This window comes from Melanerpes formicivorus, unplaced genomic scaffold, assembly GCF_026170545.1.
Source record: "Melanerpes formicivorus ecotype bairdi unplaced genomic scaffold, bMelFor1.0.p_v2 SCAF_10, whole genome shotgun sequence".
NCBI classification, from domain to species: domain Eukaryota; kingdom Metazoa; phylum Chordata; class Aves; order Piciformes; family Picidae; genus Melanerpes; species Melanerpes formicivorus.
This window is the reverse complement of record NW_027142362.1, coordinates 6072575-6087839: the sequence shown is the minus strand read 5'-3', so window position 1 is coordinate 6087839 and position 15265 is coordinate 6072575. Positions and strand designations below refer to the sequence as shown.

General features: G+C 50.3%; 1 protein-coding gene across 1 annotated transcript in view; it reads right to left on the bottom strand.

Moving 5' to 3' along the window:
- The window catches only part of TICRR (TOPBP1 interacting checkpoint and replication regulator), a 23394-nt gene extending 8129 nt beyond the window's left edge, over window positions 1–15265 (bottom strand). Inside the window, exons 1-17 of the mRNA XM_068143414.1 lie at window positions 14565–15265; window positions 13783–14068; window positions 12978–13219; window positions 12366–12609; window positions 11349–11484; window positions 10197–10339; window positions 9295–9507; window positions 8609–8754; window positions 7012–7106; window positions 6583–6676; window positions 5752–5831; window positions 5182–5424; window positions 3921–4017; window positions 3324–3393; window positions 2083–2223; window positions 1502–1592; window positions 233–294 (exon numbers count right to left, since the gene is read on the bottom strand). Coding sequence (XP_067999515.1) covers window positions 233–294; window positions 1502–1592; window positions 2083–2223; window positions 3324–3393; window positions 3921–4017; window positions 5182–5424; window positions 5752–5831; window positions 6583–6676; window positions 7012–7106; window positions 8609–8754; window positions 9295–9507; window positions 10197–10339; window positions 11349–11484; window positions 12366–12609; window positions 12978–13219; window positions 13783–14068; window positions 14565–15221 — 3040 coding nt within the window. The 5' untranslated portion in view covers window positions 15222–15265. The remainder of the gene's footprint in view (window positions 1–232; window positions 295–1501; window positions 1593–2082; window positions 2224–3323; window positions 3394–3920; window positions 4018–5181; window positions 5425–5751; window positions 5832–6582; window positions 6677–7011; window positions 7107–8608; window positions 8755–9294; window positions 9508–10196; window positions 10340–11348; window positions 11485–12365; window positions 12610–12977; window positions 13220–13782; window positions 14069–14564) is intronic.

The window sequence follows — 15265 nt, the reverse complement described above, 5'->3', positions numbered from 1 at the left end:
AGAACCTTGCTCATCCTCAAAGTCCTTCCTGTTACTTTCATTTAAGAGTCTTTCTCCCTGTCTTTCATAACTTCTGCTGTAGAGGGGTGTCAAAACAAGGAGCAAGATGTTCCATCAAAGGAGTGCTGCACCAACAGAGCAGTAGAATAGAATAGAATCACCTGTGTTGAAGCCTGCTCATCTTCAAGCTACAAGAGCAAAACCCACCTCTAACCAAACAAACAGTGTTTACCTCTTATGGCTTTCTCTGGAGATTCTTCCACAACATCAGTGTCACAGCCTGGATCAGAGGACCTTGGGAGACAGCAGACATTCTGGCCTTAGCACACTGCTCACGTTTACAGAGCCAGAACTGGGCACACAGACTGAGCAGCACTCCTCTCTCCCACACCAATACATTGCTTTGTGCACTGCTCTGAGCAATCAGCAAGCGCTATGCCTCCTGTTAACACAGCACTGAGCAGGGCCTAGCTGTCCAGGCAGCAGTGTGACATGGAAGCAAATGCTACACTTCAGCCTAGACCCCACAAAACACAGCAGAAGCCTTTTCTTCAGAAGGCCTTGAAACAACAATTAAACTAACTATAAGTTAGCTGCAGGAACTAAAGCACCCTGCACTTGGTCACAAGAACCCCAAGCAATGCTCCAGGACTGGGGTAGAGTGGCTGGAAAGTAGCCCAGTGGGAAAGGATCTGGGGGTGCTGGTGGGTGGCTGAACATGAGCCAACAGTGTGCCCAGCTGGCCAAGAAGGCCAAGGGCATCCTGGCCTGTATCAAAACCTGTGTGGCCAGGGGTAGGGCAGTGATGGTGCCCTTGTACTGGGCACTGGAGAGGCCACAGCTTGAGCACTGGGTTCAGTTCTGGGAGACAAGACATTGAGGTGCTGGAGGGTAGAGAGAGAAGAGTAATGTGGCTGGTGAGGGGTTTGGAGGGCATCATACAAGGAGCAGCTGAGCAAGCTGGGGTTGTTTAATCTCAGAGAAGGCTGAAGAGAGATCTTACTGCTCTCTGCAACTGCAGGAAAGGAGGCTGGAGTGAGGCTGGTGTTGGTCTCTTCTCCCAAGAGCAGGATGAGAGGACATGGGTTTGAGTTGAGCCAGAGGAGGGTTAGGCTGGATGTTAGGAAAAACTTCTTTAGTGAGTGAATGGTGAGGGGTTGGAACAGGCTGCCCAGGGAGGTAGTGGAGTCACCCTCTCTGGAGGTGTTCAAGAAGCTGTAGCTGTGGTGCTTCAGGACATGGTATGGTGGTTGGGTTATGACTGGACTCAATCTTAAAGCTCTCCTCCAGTCTTAATGATTCTGTGATACATGAAGCAAGCAGTACTTCCCCCCTCTCACACAGAACTTAGCCTCCACTGGTTCTGGAAGATGACACTTTGACCACAGATGACACTTTGACCACAGAGAAGATGCCTGGCTCTTGTTCTCACAGCAGAAGACCTCTGATACTTTAATTTACACATCTGCTACTTACTGAAGAAATTCAGAGTGCTACTCACCGGCCTTTGATCTGCTTATGGAGCAGCCTCCTGGAGACCTGCTTATGCAGTGGGGTTTCTGCAACTCTCTTGGTCAGTAACTTGTGATGATCTGAACAAAAAAAAAAATAATCAAGCAAGAGCTACCTCATCACACAGTCATCAAGCACTTAGGGCAAAAATAGAACCACTTCTGTACTGGCTTCAGTTTAAGAATGACAGCCAACACAGAATGCTTGTGCATCAGTCCCCCAACACTCAAGAGTCCATCATTTCATCACTTCCTTCCCACCCCCTCATTAACAGCACTGTGTGTCAGACAGAATTAACCTACTGAAGTAAACTCTTCATGCTTCACCTTTCATTCCCAGATCCCTTTTGAACCAAGCATTTTAAACATCAGTTTCCTTTATAAGGCAGAGCTCAGTCCCAGGTTTCAGCTTCAATCCCCTCCTATTCACCAGCAAAACACCACAGCAATGAGCTCCATTTTGATCTCCTTCATTAAAAACAGGTACTGAATTGTTTCAAAGAACTGAGGACATAGGGATTTCAGCTAAAGCTCTTTCACAGCAATCCCACAGGTGCAAGTCATGCCCTACCTTTAGTGCCTTCATCAGCACACTTGTATCTTAAGCCTTCCACAGCAGACACTGACTGGCTTCTAGGCAGCTTTTTCCCAGCCCTTTTGGAGGGTGAAAGGATCTCTTCATTGAAGAGGTTCCTCCTTACCTTGGTAACCTCTGTGAGTCAAAAAGCAAGCAATGATCAGATTAAAAGGATAGAGTAAAGGGGGGGGGGGGGGAGGGGAGAGGAAGAGCAGAAATAAATCATAGGAAGATGACTGTCAGGCCACTATAAGAACATCACAACCTAGCACAGAAAAAACACCCCAACTTTTTAGAGACACAAACACTGAGGAGTTATTTTTCTGCTGCTGGAACATGCCCTGCTCTAAAACCATCCTGAACTTCTCTCACATGTTTGCATTATTCCAGCAAGAAACTACAAGCAGATGCCACAGCAGAAGCAGCAGCCAGTGCCCCAGATGGAGCAACAGGAAGGGAACCACAAATCTCAAGTGAAGCATGAGCTGGTTCAGAGAATTCATCTGCTGTGTATTGTGCAGAGATGTTCTCTTTCCAGATACAGGAGTTCACTCTTGTCCTGATTCTCACAGATTCACAGAAGGGTTTGGGTTGGAAGGAACCTTAAAGATCACCTAGTTCCAACCCTCCCTGCCATGGGCAAGGACACTTTCCACCAGACCAGGCTGCTCAAGGCCTCACCCAACCTGGCCCTGAACACATAAAGATGACAATAATTGCAAGATTCAAGGAAGAATGGAAAAAGCTTTCTTTTCAAGAGACATGGCTTAAGTCTTCTGCATGTGAGCACAAAAAGAGCACAGTGATTGTTTTTCCCTCAAAGTTTGATTGATGAGAAGCTCCCTAGGAGCCAGCAGAGCCCTCATGCAGCCCAGAGGGCAAACCATGTGCTGGGCTGCACCCAGAGGAGTGTGGCCAGCAGGGCAGGAGAGGGGATTCTATCCCTTGACTCTGCTCTGCTGAGACCCAACTTCAACTACCACATCCAGTTCTGGTGTACCCAGCATGAGAAGGACACAGAGCTGCTGGAGGGAGTCCAGAAGGCCACAAAGATGATCCAAGGGCTGGAGCACCTCTGCTATGAAGACAGGCCAAGGGAGCTTCCAACCTGAGCCATTCTAGGATTCTCTCAGGTTTCCAGCATGCTTCAGCAGAATTTCACCACAGGTCACTAAATTTCACAGAGAACACTTGCTGAAGATGCACCTTTGGATGGAAGTCAGAACTGAGTTTACCTTGCACTGCTTCCTTCTGCAGAGGCAGCCGCTGGGACTTCTCGACAGCGGGGCAGGAGCGGAGGTTCTCCTGAAAGAGAGGAGAAGGTAGATGGAGCCTCACTGGCAGCTCCAGGTTGTGTTTAACCACTGTGCACATCAACTGCAAGCTCTGCACCATCTTGTCTCAATTTCTCCTTCAAAACAATCTGTATATCTGCACAGCTGATGCAAGGTGTAAGTGAATGCAGAGTGCGGTGGGTTGAAGTTTCCCCCCCCAGGCATTAACTTCAGCCAGACTAACTCAGTCAGAAGCAAGTGAAGCTGTATTTGCAAGCAAGAACTACACTCTAGAATGAAATGCAATGAATAGGTATGAAATATACAGTATTTACAACATCATGCAGATATTTACAACTAGCAAACATGAAAACTCCCCCTGCTAGAGACCAGGGAAGCCATTCCACTGCCCCCTCCCCTGTCCCACAAGAGAAGCAGAGAGAAAGCAGTGGGTTAAACCTAAAACCACCACACAAAGCAGGAGGGCTTGTTTTTGGCACCAATGTCCCTTCACAAGGTTGCAGATGCTACCCACAGGATCCTTTTGTGAGACCTTACCTTTCTGATAGGGTTCTTGGCTGGCTTGGGGATCTCAATTTGACGCAAGTTCTGTGGTGCCTCTGTCATGCTCCTGTGTCTGGCCAATACATGATTCCTTCAGAAAGCATACAAAGACTAAATTAAAGACACACCAGAAGCATGCTTAATCAACCTAATGACAGTTAGATGCCCTCATGCAGCCCAGAGGGCAAACCATGTGCTGGGCTGCAACCAGAGGAGCGTGGCCAGCAGGGCAAGAGAGGGGATTCTGCCCCTTGGCTCTGCTCTGCTGAGACCCAACCTCAAATACATCAAGTTCTGGTGTCTCCAGCACAGGAAGGACACAGAACTGTTGCAGTGAATCCAGGAGGACACAAAGATGATCCAAGAGCTGGAGTACCTCTGCTATGAGGAGAAGCTGAGGGATCTGGGATTGAAAAGACTCCAAGGGGACCTTAGAGCTGGCTTCCAATATCTGAAGGGATCCTACAGGAAAGCTGCAGAGGGACTTTCCATGAGGGTGTCCAGAGACAGGACAGGGGGGAATGGTTTGAAGCTGAGGGAGAGCAGGGTTAGACTGGAGCTGAGGAAGAAGCTCTTCAGTAGGAGGGTGGTGAGACTCTGGGATAGGCTGCCTGGGGAGGCTGTTGAGGCCGCCTCCCTAGAATTGTTCAAGACCAGACTGGATGAGGCCTTGAGCAGCTGAGCCTAGTTGAGAGGTGTCCCTGCCCATGGTGGGGAGGTTGGAGGAGATGATCTGTGAGGTCCCTTCCAACCTGAGCCATTCTGAACTGAGGTTTGACACCAGAGATAGAAAACCATTGCCTACATGCAGATTGCCAATTGTGTTGGCACCTCACTTAAACCAGTGAGAGATGACTTGCAATACAGATGGCTGCACTGAACTTTATGACTGGTACCAAAACCCATTTCACAGCTCACCGAAACATGCACAGGATCCCCAACAGCAGGGGTCTACACTCAAGGAGAGGTTTAACTTTTAACAAGACAGGGGGAACCTACTGCACAGTAGAAGACCCTCTTTCCCTCATGGAAGCTGCTCATCAACACTACTTCTGCACCAGAACCAAGACTGCACTTCCATGCAGCCAGCACTAACATGGGAGCCCTCAGTATTTCTCTCTGGCTTGCAGGGTGATCAGCAGCTGTCAGCTTGCTCCAACTACTTATGCAGCACCAGAAACATGACTGAGCTGCAGTTTAGGTAACTCAGCCACAGGCAGGACTGCAAGAAGCTGCTGCTGTTTGGAATAGTTACCTTCTCTTCTTGGCAGACCTGGTGCGCAGCTCCTCCAGCTGAGCGCTCTCGCTGCGCAGGCAAACAGTGCCCGGCGTCAAGGCCGAGGATAAAGATGGGGAAAGGGCTGGAGATTTGCTATCCAGGGTCACAGAGTCATCACTGAAGAAGTCTGAAGGCAGAACTGATGCCAGCTTTGGGGGTATTTGTGTACCAAGGCCATAGTAAATATCTCCTAGGGTCTTGGGTATAGAACTCATGTACCTAGAGCATCAGAGAGAAGCCACATTAATCCCCCAGAAGACCTCTCAGTGCTTCAGTCCCCAAGTCTGAACTCAAAGGTTTGTTCTTAAATGTCAGTTAGAAAAAACAACTTAAAAATCAGCTGGCTTGGTTGGTTTGGGGTTTTTTCCACCCCCATTAGCTTAATTATCAGCTACCTCTTCTTTAAACCAAGCTAAAGCCTAGCAAACAGAACGTGTCCTAACTTCTGGAAACTCCAAAGGCTCAGGGCATCAGAGCTGCAGACTGCTGTTCACTGACCAAAGGCACAGTCCCCAGTAGCACTTTCAGGCATGCTCAAGAACTTACACTTCTAGTATTTCATCTAGAAACCTTGTGAGATACCCCGAGTCTTCAGTCAGGCACAAGATGCGCAGCATATCTGTCATCTGGAAGAGAAAACCAAGCGGGGGAAATGGGTGAAGCTGTGCCAGCTGCAACATCAGGGTGGTTTGGGTTGGGGTTTTTTTCCCCAGCAGGGAATGTAAAGCACCACAGTAAAAATCAAGGGAAACCTATAGGCTGCAGGTCTGCATTTCCAGTGCCTACCAGAAACACAACCTGGTCTCTGCAGAGAAGTGATTCTGCCACTTTGCTCTGCTCTGGTGAGACCTCACCTGGAGTGCTGTGTACAAGTCTGGAGCCCTCAACACAGGAAGGACATGGACCTGATGGAGAGGGTCCAAAGGAGGGTCACAAAAATGATCAAAGGGTTGGAGCACCTCTGCTATAAGGACAGGCTGAGGGAGCTGGGGTTGTTCAGCCTGGAGCAGAGGAGGCTCCAAGGAGACCTGATAGCAGCCTTCCTAAAGGGGGCCTACAGGAAGGATGGGGAGAGACTGTTTACAAGGCCCTGTGGTGACAGGACAAGGGGCAATGGCTTCAGACTAGAGAAGGGCAGATTTAAATTGGATATCAGGAAGAAGTTCTTCACTATGAGGGTGGTGGAACATTGGATCAGGTTGCCCAGGGAGGTGGTTGAGGCCCCTTCCCTGGAGATATTCAAGGTGAGGCTCAGTGAGGCCGTGGGCAGCCTGACCTAGTTGGGGATGTCCCTGCTGACTGCAGGGAGGTCAGACTGGGTGACCTTTGGAGGTCCCCTCCAGCCTGGCCCATTCTAGGATTCAGTGATTTACTTGCCTCCTCCAACAGCTGCTCCATTTCATCAGCATTGCTTTGCAGAGAAGGACACTGAAGGCATAACTCAAGGCGTAAAAACACCTGAAGGCGGCACCTAAGGGAAGAGTCAGGATTCACTGCCTTGCTCCCACTGGAAACAGCACATCCACTGCTCAGGAAAGCCATGGGAGAGGCAGCAGCTCCCTTGGACAGCACAGTGTGCTTAGCACTTCAGTTAGGTGGCAGGGAGATGCCTCAGCTCAAGTGTAGGCTGCAAAGCTTATCACAGTCTCTGTATAGCTGCATTTCATGGCATGTTTGTACTGACCACGGATTCTCTTTGGAGTATTTACCCCAGGCAGAGTTTTCCACATGCACAAAATGCCCACCACTAAAAATTGCCAACCAACCCCACAGAATCTCAGGGGAAGTAAACAGAGTGTCTCATACTCTCCAACTTTGGTGTCCTTCTGTAAGCCCTGTTGTTGTCTGAGCATTTTGCTGGTCTTCAGGAGGTGGTTTCTGACCCCTTCCAAACAGGCTACCTGCAGAGACAGAATTACAGCAAAAGCTTCAAGTCTGCTCCCTGTCTGCAGGATAGGATTTACCCCCACCCTTCTCTTGACCCATACACAGAATGTCAGGGGTTGGAAGGGACCTCCAGAGATCATCCAGTCCAACTCCCCCCTGCCAGAGCAGGGTCACCTACAGCAGGTCACATAGGAACATGTTCAAGTAGGTTTTGAAAGTCTCCAGAGAAGGAGATTCCATAACCTCTGGGCAGCCTGCTCCAGGCCTCCATCACCCTCACCATAAAGAAGCATCTCCTCATGTTGAGGTGGAACCTCCTGTGTTCCAAGCTTGTCTTTGTTGTCCCTTGTCCTGTCACTGGGCACCACTGAAAAGAGCCTGGCACCTTCATCCCGACACCCACCCCTCAGATATTGATAGACTCTGATCAGATCCCCTCTCAGCCTTCTCTTCTGCAGACTAAACAGCCCTTCACAGCACAGCTGCTCAAGTCCCTTAATCATGGATCATAGTTTTGGCAGCTGGAAAAGCCCTCTAAGATCACCCAGTCCAACCATCAACCCAGCACCACCATGGCCATTAAACCATGCCCCCAGGCACCATGGCCACACCATTCCTGAACACCTCCATGGATGGTGACTCCACCACCTCCCTTGGCAGCCTGTTCCAAACCTGCTCCTTTGGGCAGCCCAATTTCCTTAGGTGGCCCTTACTTTGGAAGGCAGCCACAGAAAGCTTTCTGACATTCTTTTGGGAATGGCTCCTTTTCCTGTCTCCTCCAAGGAAAAGGATTCTCTTTTTCTTTCAGTGACAAAGTCACCAGGGGACACAGAAAAACTGACAGCTTGAAATCACACAGGAGGTCCCACACCTGCAGCCCCAAGCCCTGCCCCACACCCGCAGCCCCAAGCCCTGCCCCACACCCGCAGCCCCAAGCCCTGCCCCACACCCGCAGCCCCAAGCCCTGCCCCACACCCGCAGCCCCAAGCCCTGCCCCACACCCGCAGCCCCAAGCCCTCACACCACCATTTTTCAATTACAAGCTGACCAATTTTGCTTTCATTAAGTTATTTCAACTCCATAAATAGTGTTAATGGCAATCAAAAAAACCCAAACCCAACCTTGAGGACCTCTCTCCTGGAGAAGCAGGAGGCCTGGGCTTGCCATGCAAAGCAAAACCAGAAGCCCTCAGGCTCTTATAAAAGATGGGTTTTAAGAATGGGTTTTTTCTTGAGAGACCCTCTCTGAAGAAGTGAAATTAGAATTGAGGATGGGGTCAGTGGAAAGGAAGAAGAGACATCTGTTGGTGTCTGAAAGCCCAACTGGATTTCCCTCCACTCTTTACAGCTGCCCACAGGTTTTCACTACTGAGCTGGCACAGCTGCTGGCTGTGGTTTGGACCAGCTTTGTGCAACTGTGCACAACACCTTCAGGGAAGATGAAGGAGAAGTAGCATCAAACAGTAAGAATTTTCACTTCCAGACCAGTAGTAACCCTGCCCACAAGCCCTACCTACCTCTCTCTCTTTGGCATCTACTTTCAAGAACCTTTTAATGGCCATGATCATATTCTGGGCACAGACAGATGAAAGGACTCCCTCAGCCACAGCCTTCTGGTAGCTTGTGGTTAAGTGGCACTGCAGCTCCTCCTCAGTTTTGAAGTCTGCAAAGGGAAATGGTCCAAGTTAGCCAAATGCCTGTTCAGCACATCTCACTGATGAAACACTCCTGCCAGCTGAACTGGGGAACAGAGAAAGCATCACAAGAGTTTTCTTCTAGCAAAGACACATCCAGACCACAGAATAACAACAGAAGCAGTCCCAGACCCATGACAAGTTTGGTTGTGAGTAGATCTGCAAGCTCTCAAGCTACTGCAGCAGTCAAGAAACTCTTCACTTCTGCACACTTTAGTAAATAGCTGCTTCCCTCTGCTTCTGGTGGTGAAAGAGTAATTAATTATTCCTTTTTCTCAGGTGGAGACAAGACAGGAAACTAACCCCAGGAGTGGCTGTAACAATGCCTTGCAAGCATCTGTAGAAAGTAACTGGGAGAGGGGTGGGAAAAAACCACCACTCTGGGCCAAGCTGAAGATACAGAAACCCAAGCATTGCTCTGTTCCCTAGCACCTGGGGCTCCCTCCTTAGCCTTCCTTCTCCCTTTCAGAAAGATCTCATACAAGCTGGGCTGGTAACTCAGCACACACCTCTTGCTATTTTAAGTGCCTTTTCCTTCTCTTCCACCTTTTCATCCAATCTTTTCACTGAAAGCTTCTGTGGAAGCTTCTCATTCACTGTTGGTGGAGCACCATCAGGTTGGAACTTCTGAGCTTTCACATTCAGTCTTGCTGTGTTGAGCATCTGCAGGGATCTGGGCATGGTCTTCATCTTCTGCCTGACTGGAGTTCGGGGAACTCCACCTGCAATGGCACAAAAAGGGAGCTCCACCATCAGACACACTGGGGCAGGAGCTCCACCCAAGGGGAATTCTGTGTTACTGTCAAGTGAGAGTAATAATTTTCTAGTGGAAAACATGGCCCTCAAGGTGGGTATTTGTGTGTGAAATAACCACACAGTCAGCACAGCAGGCAGCTGCTTCTGTAAGCAAAAAGCAAGTGAAGGCTGTGGTTCCACAGAAGAACTGATCCAGGGATAAATCAGAAGTCACACCATAAAGCAAGCAACCTTCTGTCACAGCAAGTGACAGGGGATGCAGCAGGTGAGTGGGTAGACAACTGTGATTAGTGCACTGAAATACAGTAACTGTACTCTTGGAGAAGAAAGCATTTGATTTCTCCAAAGCAGAAAAAAGCTGAGAGGCTGCAGGCTTCACCAGCAGTAGAGAGTGGTCCTGGTTTCAGCAACTAGAGGAACTGCAGAGCTCAGCATGCTGCTTTTCAGCAGCTCTGCCACTCACTGCACAGCCTTGAATTAGAGAGATTTGGGTTGTAGGGAAGAACAATCCTGATATCAACACATAAATGATGCTGTCCCTAAATGCAAAGTCTCAGGCTAGCAGAGGTCTCTTGGGTTCCTGCATGAGAAGGGCCTGCTGAAAAGCCTTTGCCACCTCTGACAGCGTGCACAGCTAAGCCCAAGCTACACATACGTCTCTTTTTGTTGTTTCCTGGTCCAGCTGCAGCAGAGGTTTCACTGAACTTTCTCTGGTACAGCTCAGACAGACTTTCTGAGAGTTCCACTTCAGTCTGCTCCCCATCATCCTTCCCACTGGCACCAGGAAACTGCAGGAGCCTAGAGAGAAAAAGCCAATTGAATCCAGTTAACACTGATGGGAGTGGGAGGCACATTCCTTGCTCCCTTGAACAAGGGTTTTCTAGGTGCCAGTCCACAGCTATAGAGTTGCCTGCTCCCCAAAAGCTATTCAAGACACAAAAGCCCCAAACCACCCCCTAAAAAGTTAGAAACAAGAATATCATCAAGTTGGAACCAAGCAAGAGTTGCCAAATGTACAATGGATTTGGCACTGACTCATGCCACAAAGCCACCTGAGCAGCTTTATGCTATGCCCCACTAGGATTTTTTGGGGTGTTTCACTCAAGCTTGTTGAAGAAAAGAGATTTATTCACTCCTAGGAATGCCAGAGAGGCTGAGGGAGCTGGGGTTGTTCAGCCTGGAGAAGACTCCAGGGAGACCTGAGAGCTGCCTTCCAATATCTGAAGGGATCCTCCAGGAATGCTGCAGAAGGACTTTTCATGAGGGTGTCTAGAGACAAAACAAGGGGGAATGGTTTGAAGCTGAGGCAGAGCAGGCTTAGACTGGAGCTGAGAAAGAAGCTCTTCAGTAGCAGGGTGGTGAGACTCTGGAATAGGCTGCCCGGGGAGGTGGTGGCTGCTTCCTGCGTGGGGGTGTTGTAGGCCAGGTTGGATAAAGCCTTGAGCAGCTGAGTCTAGTTGAGAGGTGTCCTTGCCCTTGATGGGGAGGTTGGAGAAGATGATCTGTGAGGTCCCTTCCAACCTGAGCCATTCCATGATAAGAAGAGCTGAAGCCTGATATTTTTCCAAGGAGCTTAGGTCATTTTAAGTCAATCTGTATCACTCCTGAAACCATCAAGACCTTAATCCACACCCATCACTACCCAAGCTCCTCTTTGCCCACACACCAGACAAAGCAAAAGCACACAGCAACCAAGTACAGAAGTAGAAACACTGTGAGAGCACAGAACTGAGCAGCACCACAGCCACACTCCCCTACAAGAAGCAGAAACCCTTTGTTATTTCTTAGAGATGTTACACAAAAATACCTGAATGACTCCATCAGATCTGAGCTTGCTCCACAAGCATTGGATGCAGGATACCATGCCTCCAGCACTGAAGGGTGCCAGCCTCCTGTGTGAGACAGTTCCTGCTGGACCCACTCAGGCATAGGAGCTTCTTCTCCTGGGAGCAGGCACATAAAAGGAATATTAGAAAGAAAGTAAGTGGCAGAAGGTTCCAGTCTTCATAGAAGCTCTAAAAGCAAATCCTTTCAAACCTTTGCTCCAGAGGGGCAGTTTAACAGACAATACATCAGGGGAGGAGACACACAAGATGAATCCTGGAATGGTTTAAGTTGGAAGGGACCTCAGATCATCTACTCCAACCTGCCCACCACAGGCAGGGACACCTCTCAACTAGATTTGTCTGCTCAAGGCCTCACCCATCCTATCCAGAGGTGCTCCAGCCCTCTGGACTCACTCCACCAGCTCTGTGTTTTTCTCATGCTGGGAACACCACAACTAGAGGCAGGATTTGAGGTGGGGTCTCAGCAGAGTCAAGAGGCAGACTTCCCTCTCTTGCCCTGCTGGCCACACTCCTCTGGCTGCAGCCCAGCACACAGCTGCCTGCTGGGCTGCATGAGGGCACTGCTGGCTCAAGGGGAGCTTCTCAGCAACCAAAACCCCCAAGTCTTTCTTCAGGACTAGTCTCAAACCACTCTGCACCCAGCCTGGATTTGTGCCTGGGAATAGCCCCTTTGCAACTGCACCCAAAGGCTTTAGGGGCCAGGGATGACCTATGTGACACGCTTACAGACACCTCACCCTTAGAATTTGTCCCCAGGCACAAGTACCTGTGCTGTATCTACCAGCAACACTCTGCCTGTAGAACCCAAAATACAGCAGTGCAGATTTCTGCACCACATCTCAAGGCATGACAAAAACCAACAAGCCCCCAAATTGGGAGGCTTTTCACCAAGGAAATCATTAGCTTGAGATTTTGACTCCAAATCAGACCTAGAGATGATCAAAAGATGGTTCAGTTATGCATTTCCTGACACTTACCCACACTGGCCAGAGAATCTTCCACTGATGTGTCAACTTTACTCAGCACACTATGCACAATATCTGGGAGGTGGAGAGCATGGTCTTGGGAAGACTCCTCCACCACAGCTCCTGCCAGGTTGCATGGCTGAGCTTCAGCAGTCTTCTCAGTCCTAAGGATGGTCAAAGCTGCAGTGCTCTCAGAAAGTGGTGACAAAACAGCAGTGCAGGGGCAGCAAGTTTCAGACAGAAATACCTCTGCCACCTACATTTTTGAAGAAGAAGAAAAATTTGGGTTATCTAGAAATACAGAGACCCAGGAACAGGTTAGTATCATAGTATCAGTCAGGGTTGGAAGGGACCACAAGGATCATCTAGTTCCAACCCCCCTCCCATGGGCAGGGACATCCCACACTAGATCAGGCTGGCCAGAGCCTCATCCAGCCCGGTCTTAAACACCTGTTACAAGCATACATGATCCCCTAAGGCATGTCCAGGGCATAGCTCCAAATAAGCTATCTGCAGTGCAACAAACAGAAGTGTTCTTGCCTTCACAACATGATGCACTGTCACTTGCTTTGTCTCTGCTTGTTTCAGAGCAGGTATTAGCTGAAGGCAGAGAGAAGGACTTACCAGGTGCAGTTCTTCAGCTACTAGACTCCTTAACAGCTGATGAAACAATGACCTGTGATGTTCTGCCTGCTCAGCCCGCGAGCTCTGCAGGATCCAGCTCTCTGTGAGGAAGTGGCCAGCCTGCACCAAGCTCCAACTCCTCAAGCTGCCTCTCAGGAAGATGTTGACTGGACAATGCAATTGTCTTTGGCTCACAGAAAGGGGTTCCAGGATCACAGCACAGCTTTCCTGCTTCTCTCTTCCTGTGCAGGAGCAAGATAAAGCAGAAGGTCTAAAGCAAGTGAAATGAAAAAGCAACCAAACAAACCCCAAACAACAAACTAACCAAACCAAGTAAGTTCCAAGAGGAAACAAGGAAGAGTTCTGCATTAAGTACACCACAGATATGACCTCCTCCAAGCTCTCAAGAAGCCAAGTGCACAAAGGGGCCACTAAAGAAAGAGCCGAGGTACAATGCTTTAAAGCTCATCTGTTTTCTCCTGAAGGGGCTTTTTGTGCTGCTAGTTTGATTCAGTTGAAGCTGAGACAAAGCACCTAGGAAAAGGGTCTGCATCTACACAAGGTCAGACCATCGAAGAGCTCTTCATGCACCCAAGCTTCTAGAAATATGGAAAACTGAAGAGACTAAGTCAGAAATACTATCTGATAGCTCTTGTGTGAGAGGAGCCAGAGGACAAGCAGGACTTCTTATCTGAAGCTTTGGCTCTTCAACACCTGAACACTGTTCACAAGGGAAGCTCATCAAGGGCCCTTGCAGCTCACAGTCACCACTGTGCACACCTAGCTTCTTTATGGGTTTTATTACCAGGCATGCTGAGAAACAACACTCCTTCCTGCTGGGGAAACACTGCTTGAAACACGGAGGGCTTCAAGAACAAGCAGTTCAAAGTCGCATCCAGAGGCAGAAGCGTGGCCCAAGGCACAGTCTGTGGCACCAAGGAACTGGAGTCTCCACCACAGCCACGAGCAAGACCTGTCCTGGTGGGACTCAAACCCTGCACTAAGGCTTCAGCTGGCAAAATGGTGCCTCCTGTCTGACAGATCAGCTCAAACATTGTCCAGTAGCCAACGTGATCTGGGGATTCCATCAGCTGAAAGAAAGTTAACAGAGAGGTCTCCAGTTAATGTTGGCAGCAAGATAACCTTCACCCAAACAAAGAGTGCATGCTTGTAGAAAAATGTACACAAAGCATCTAAACACAGGGCTGTCCCAAGTGTTTTTATGGGCTTCATTGGCCCTCACAGAAAGCTAATAAAAGAAAATGCTATACCCATGGAATTGAGAGCTAGACAGAGTTTTCAAGCTGGTATCCTGACATGTGAACCACCAGAATGCTCACCTGCCATTCTGAACAGCTAAAACCCTCACAGAGCCCCAAGCACGAGATGATCCATCAATAACCACCACGATATAGCACAGTCCACACGGCTGTTGCTGAGCAGAATCATGCAGCAGTAACAGAAAACCTTTCCCCGCTGCTCAAGGGCTCTAGCACAAACCCGCTCACCGTTCTTAGACGGGAGGGCAGCGTAGAGGATGGCCCGCGAGTACTCACGGCTGAAACCTCTGCGGTCTGATCTCCTTACCTGAGCCCACTCGGCAGTGTCCACCCAGAAGAGGGCTATTTTCTGCTCTGCGATCAGCTCCTGGACACTCTTGGGCAGGAGTTTCTCCGCCAGCTCCTGAGCCGTGGGCGGCAGACGAGGGGAGGAAGGGGCGTCGCTCCCCGACACGAACTGCCGCAGCTCCCTCCGTGAATGGGGGCAGGGGGAGAAGAGGAAGATGGCGTTCACAAAGCCCTCGGGGGGGGACTGGCTCTCGGGGGGGTCTCCGGCGGACAGCCCCGTCCTCCGGCTCCTGCGCAGCGGCTTGGCGGGGGAGGCAATCTCCGGACGGTCCCACTGGAAGTCGAGGAGCGTCTCCTTGAGGCCGCTGTGGGTGAGGGCAACGCGTGGCGCCGGCCCGGGCAGGACGGCCGCGGGGTCCCGCGCCCCGAACCGCTCCGTTAATTCTTCCTCGAAGCGTGCCCAGGCGCTGGGCCCCGGGGAGCGGAAGCCGCCGCCCCGAGAAGCCCCGCCGCGGGTCCCGAGTGAGTCGAAGAACCTGAAGGCCCAGCGGAGGCGGGGCAGGCCGAAGCGGCAGCACAGATGGTTGAGGAGCCGCAGAGCGCCGCGCTGGAGCCGCGCTCGCCGGCCCGGGCTGGCCACATCTAGCAGGAACACCACGCTGTGGGAGCAGGCCATGGTGCCCGCCTCAGGGACAACCACCGGCCGCCGCCCGGCCCGGA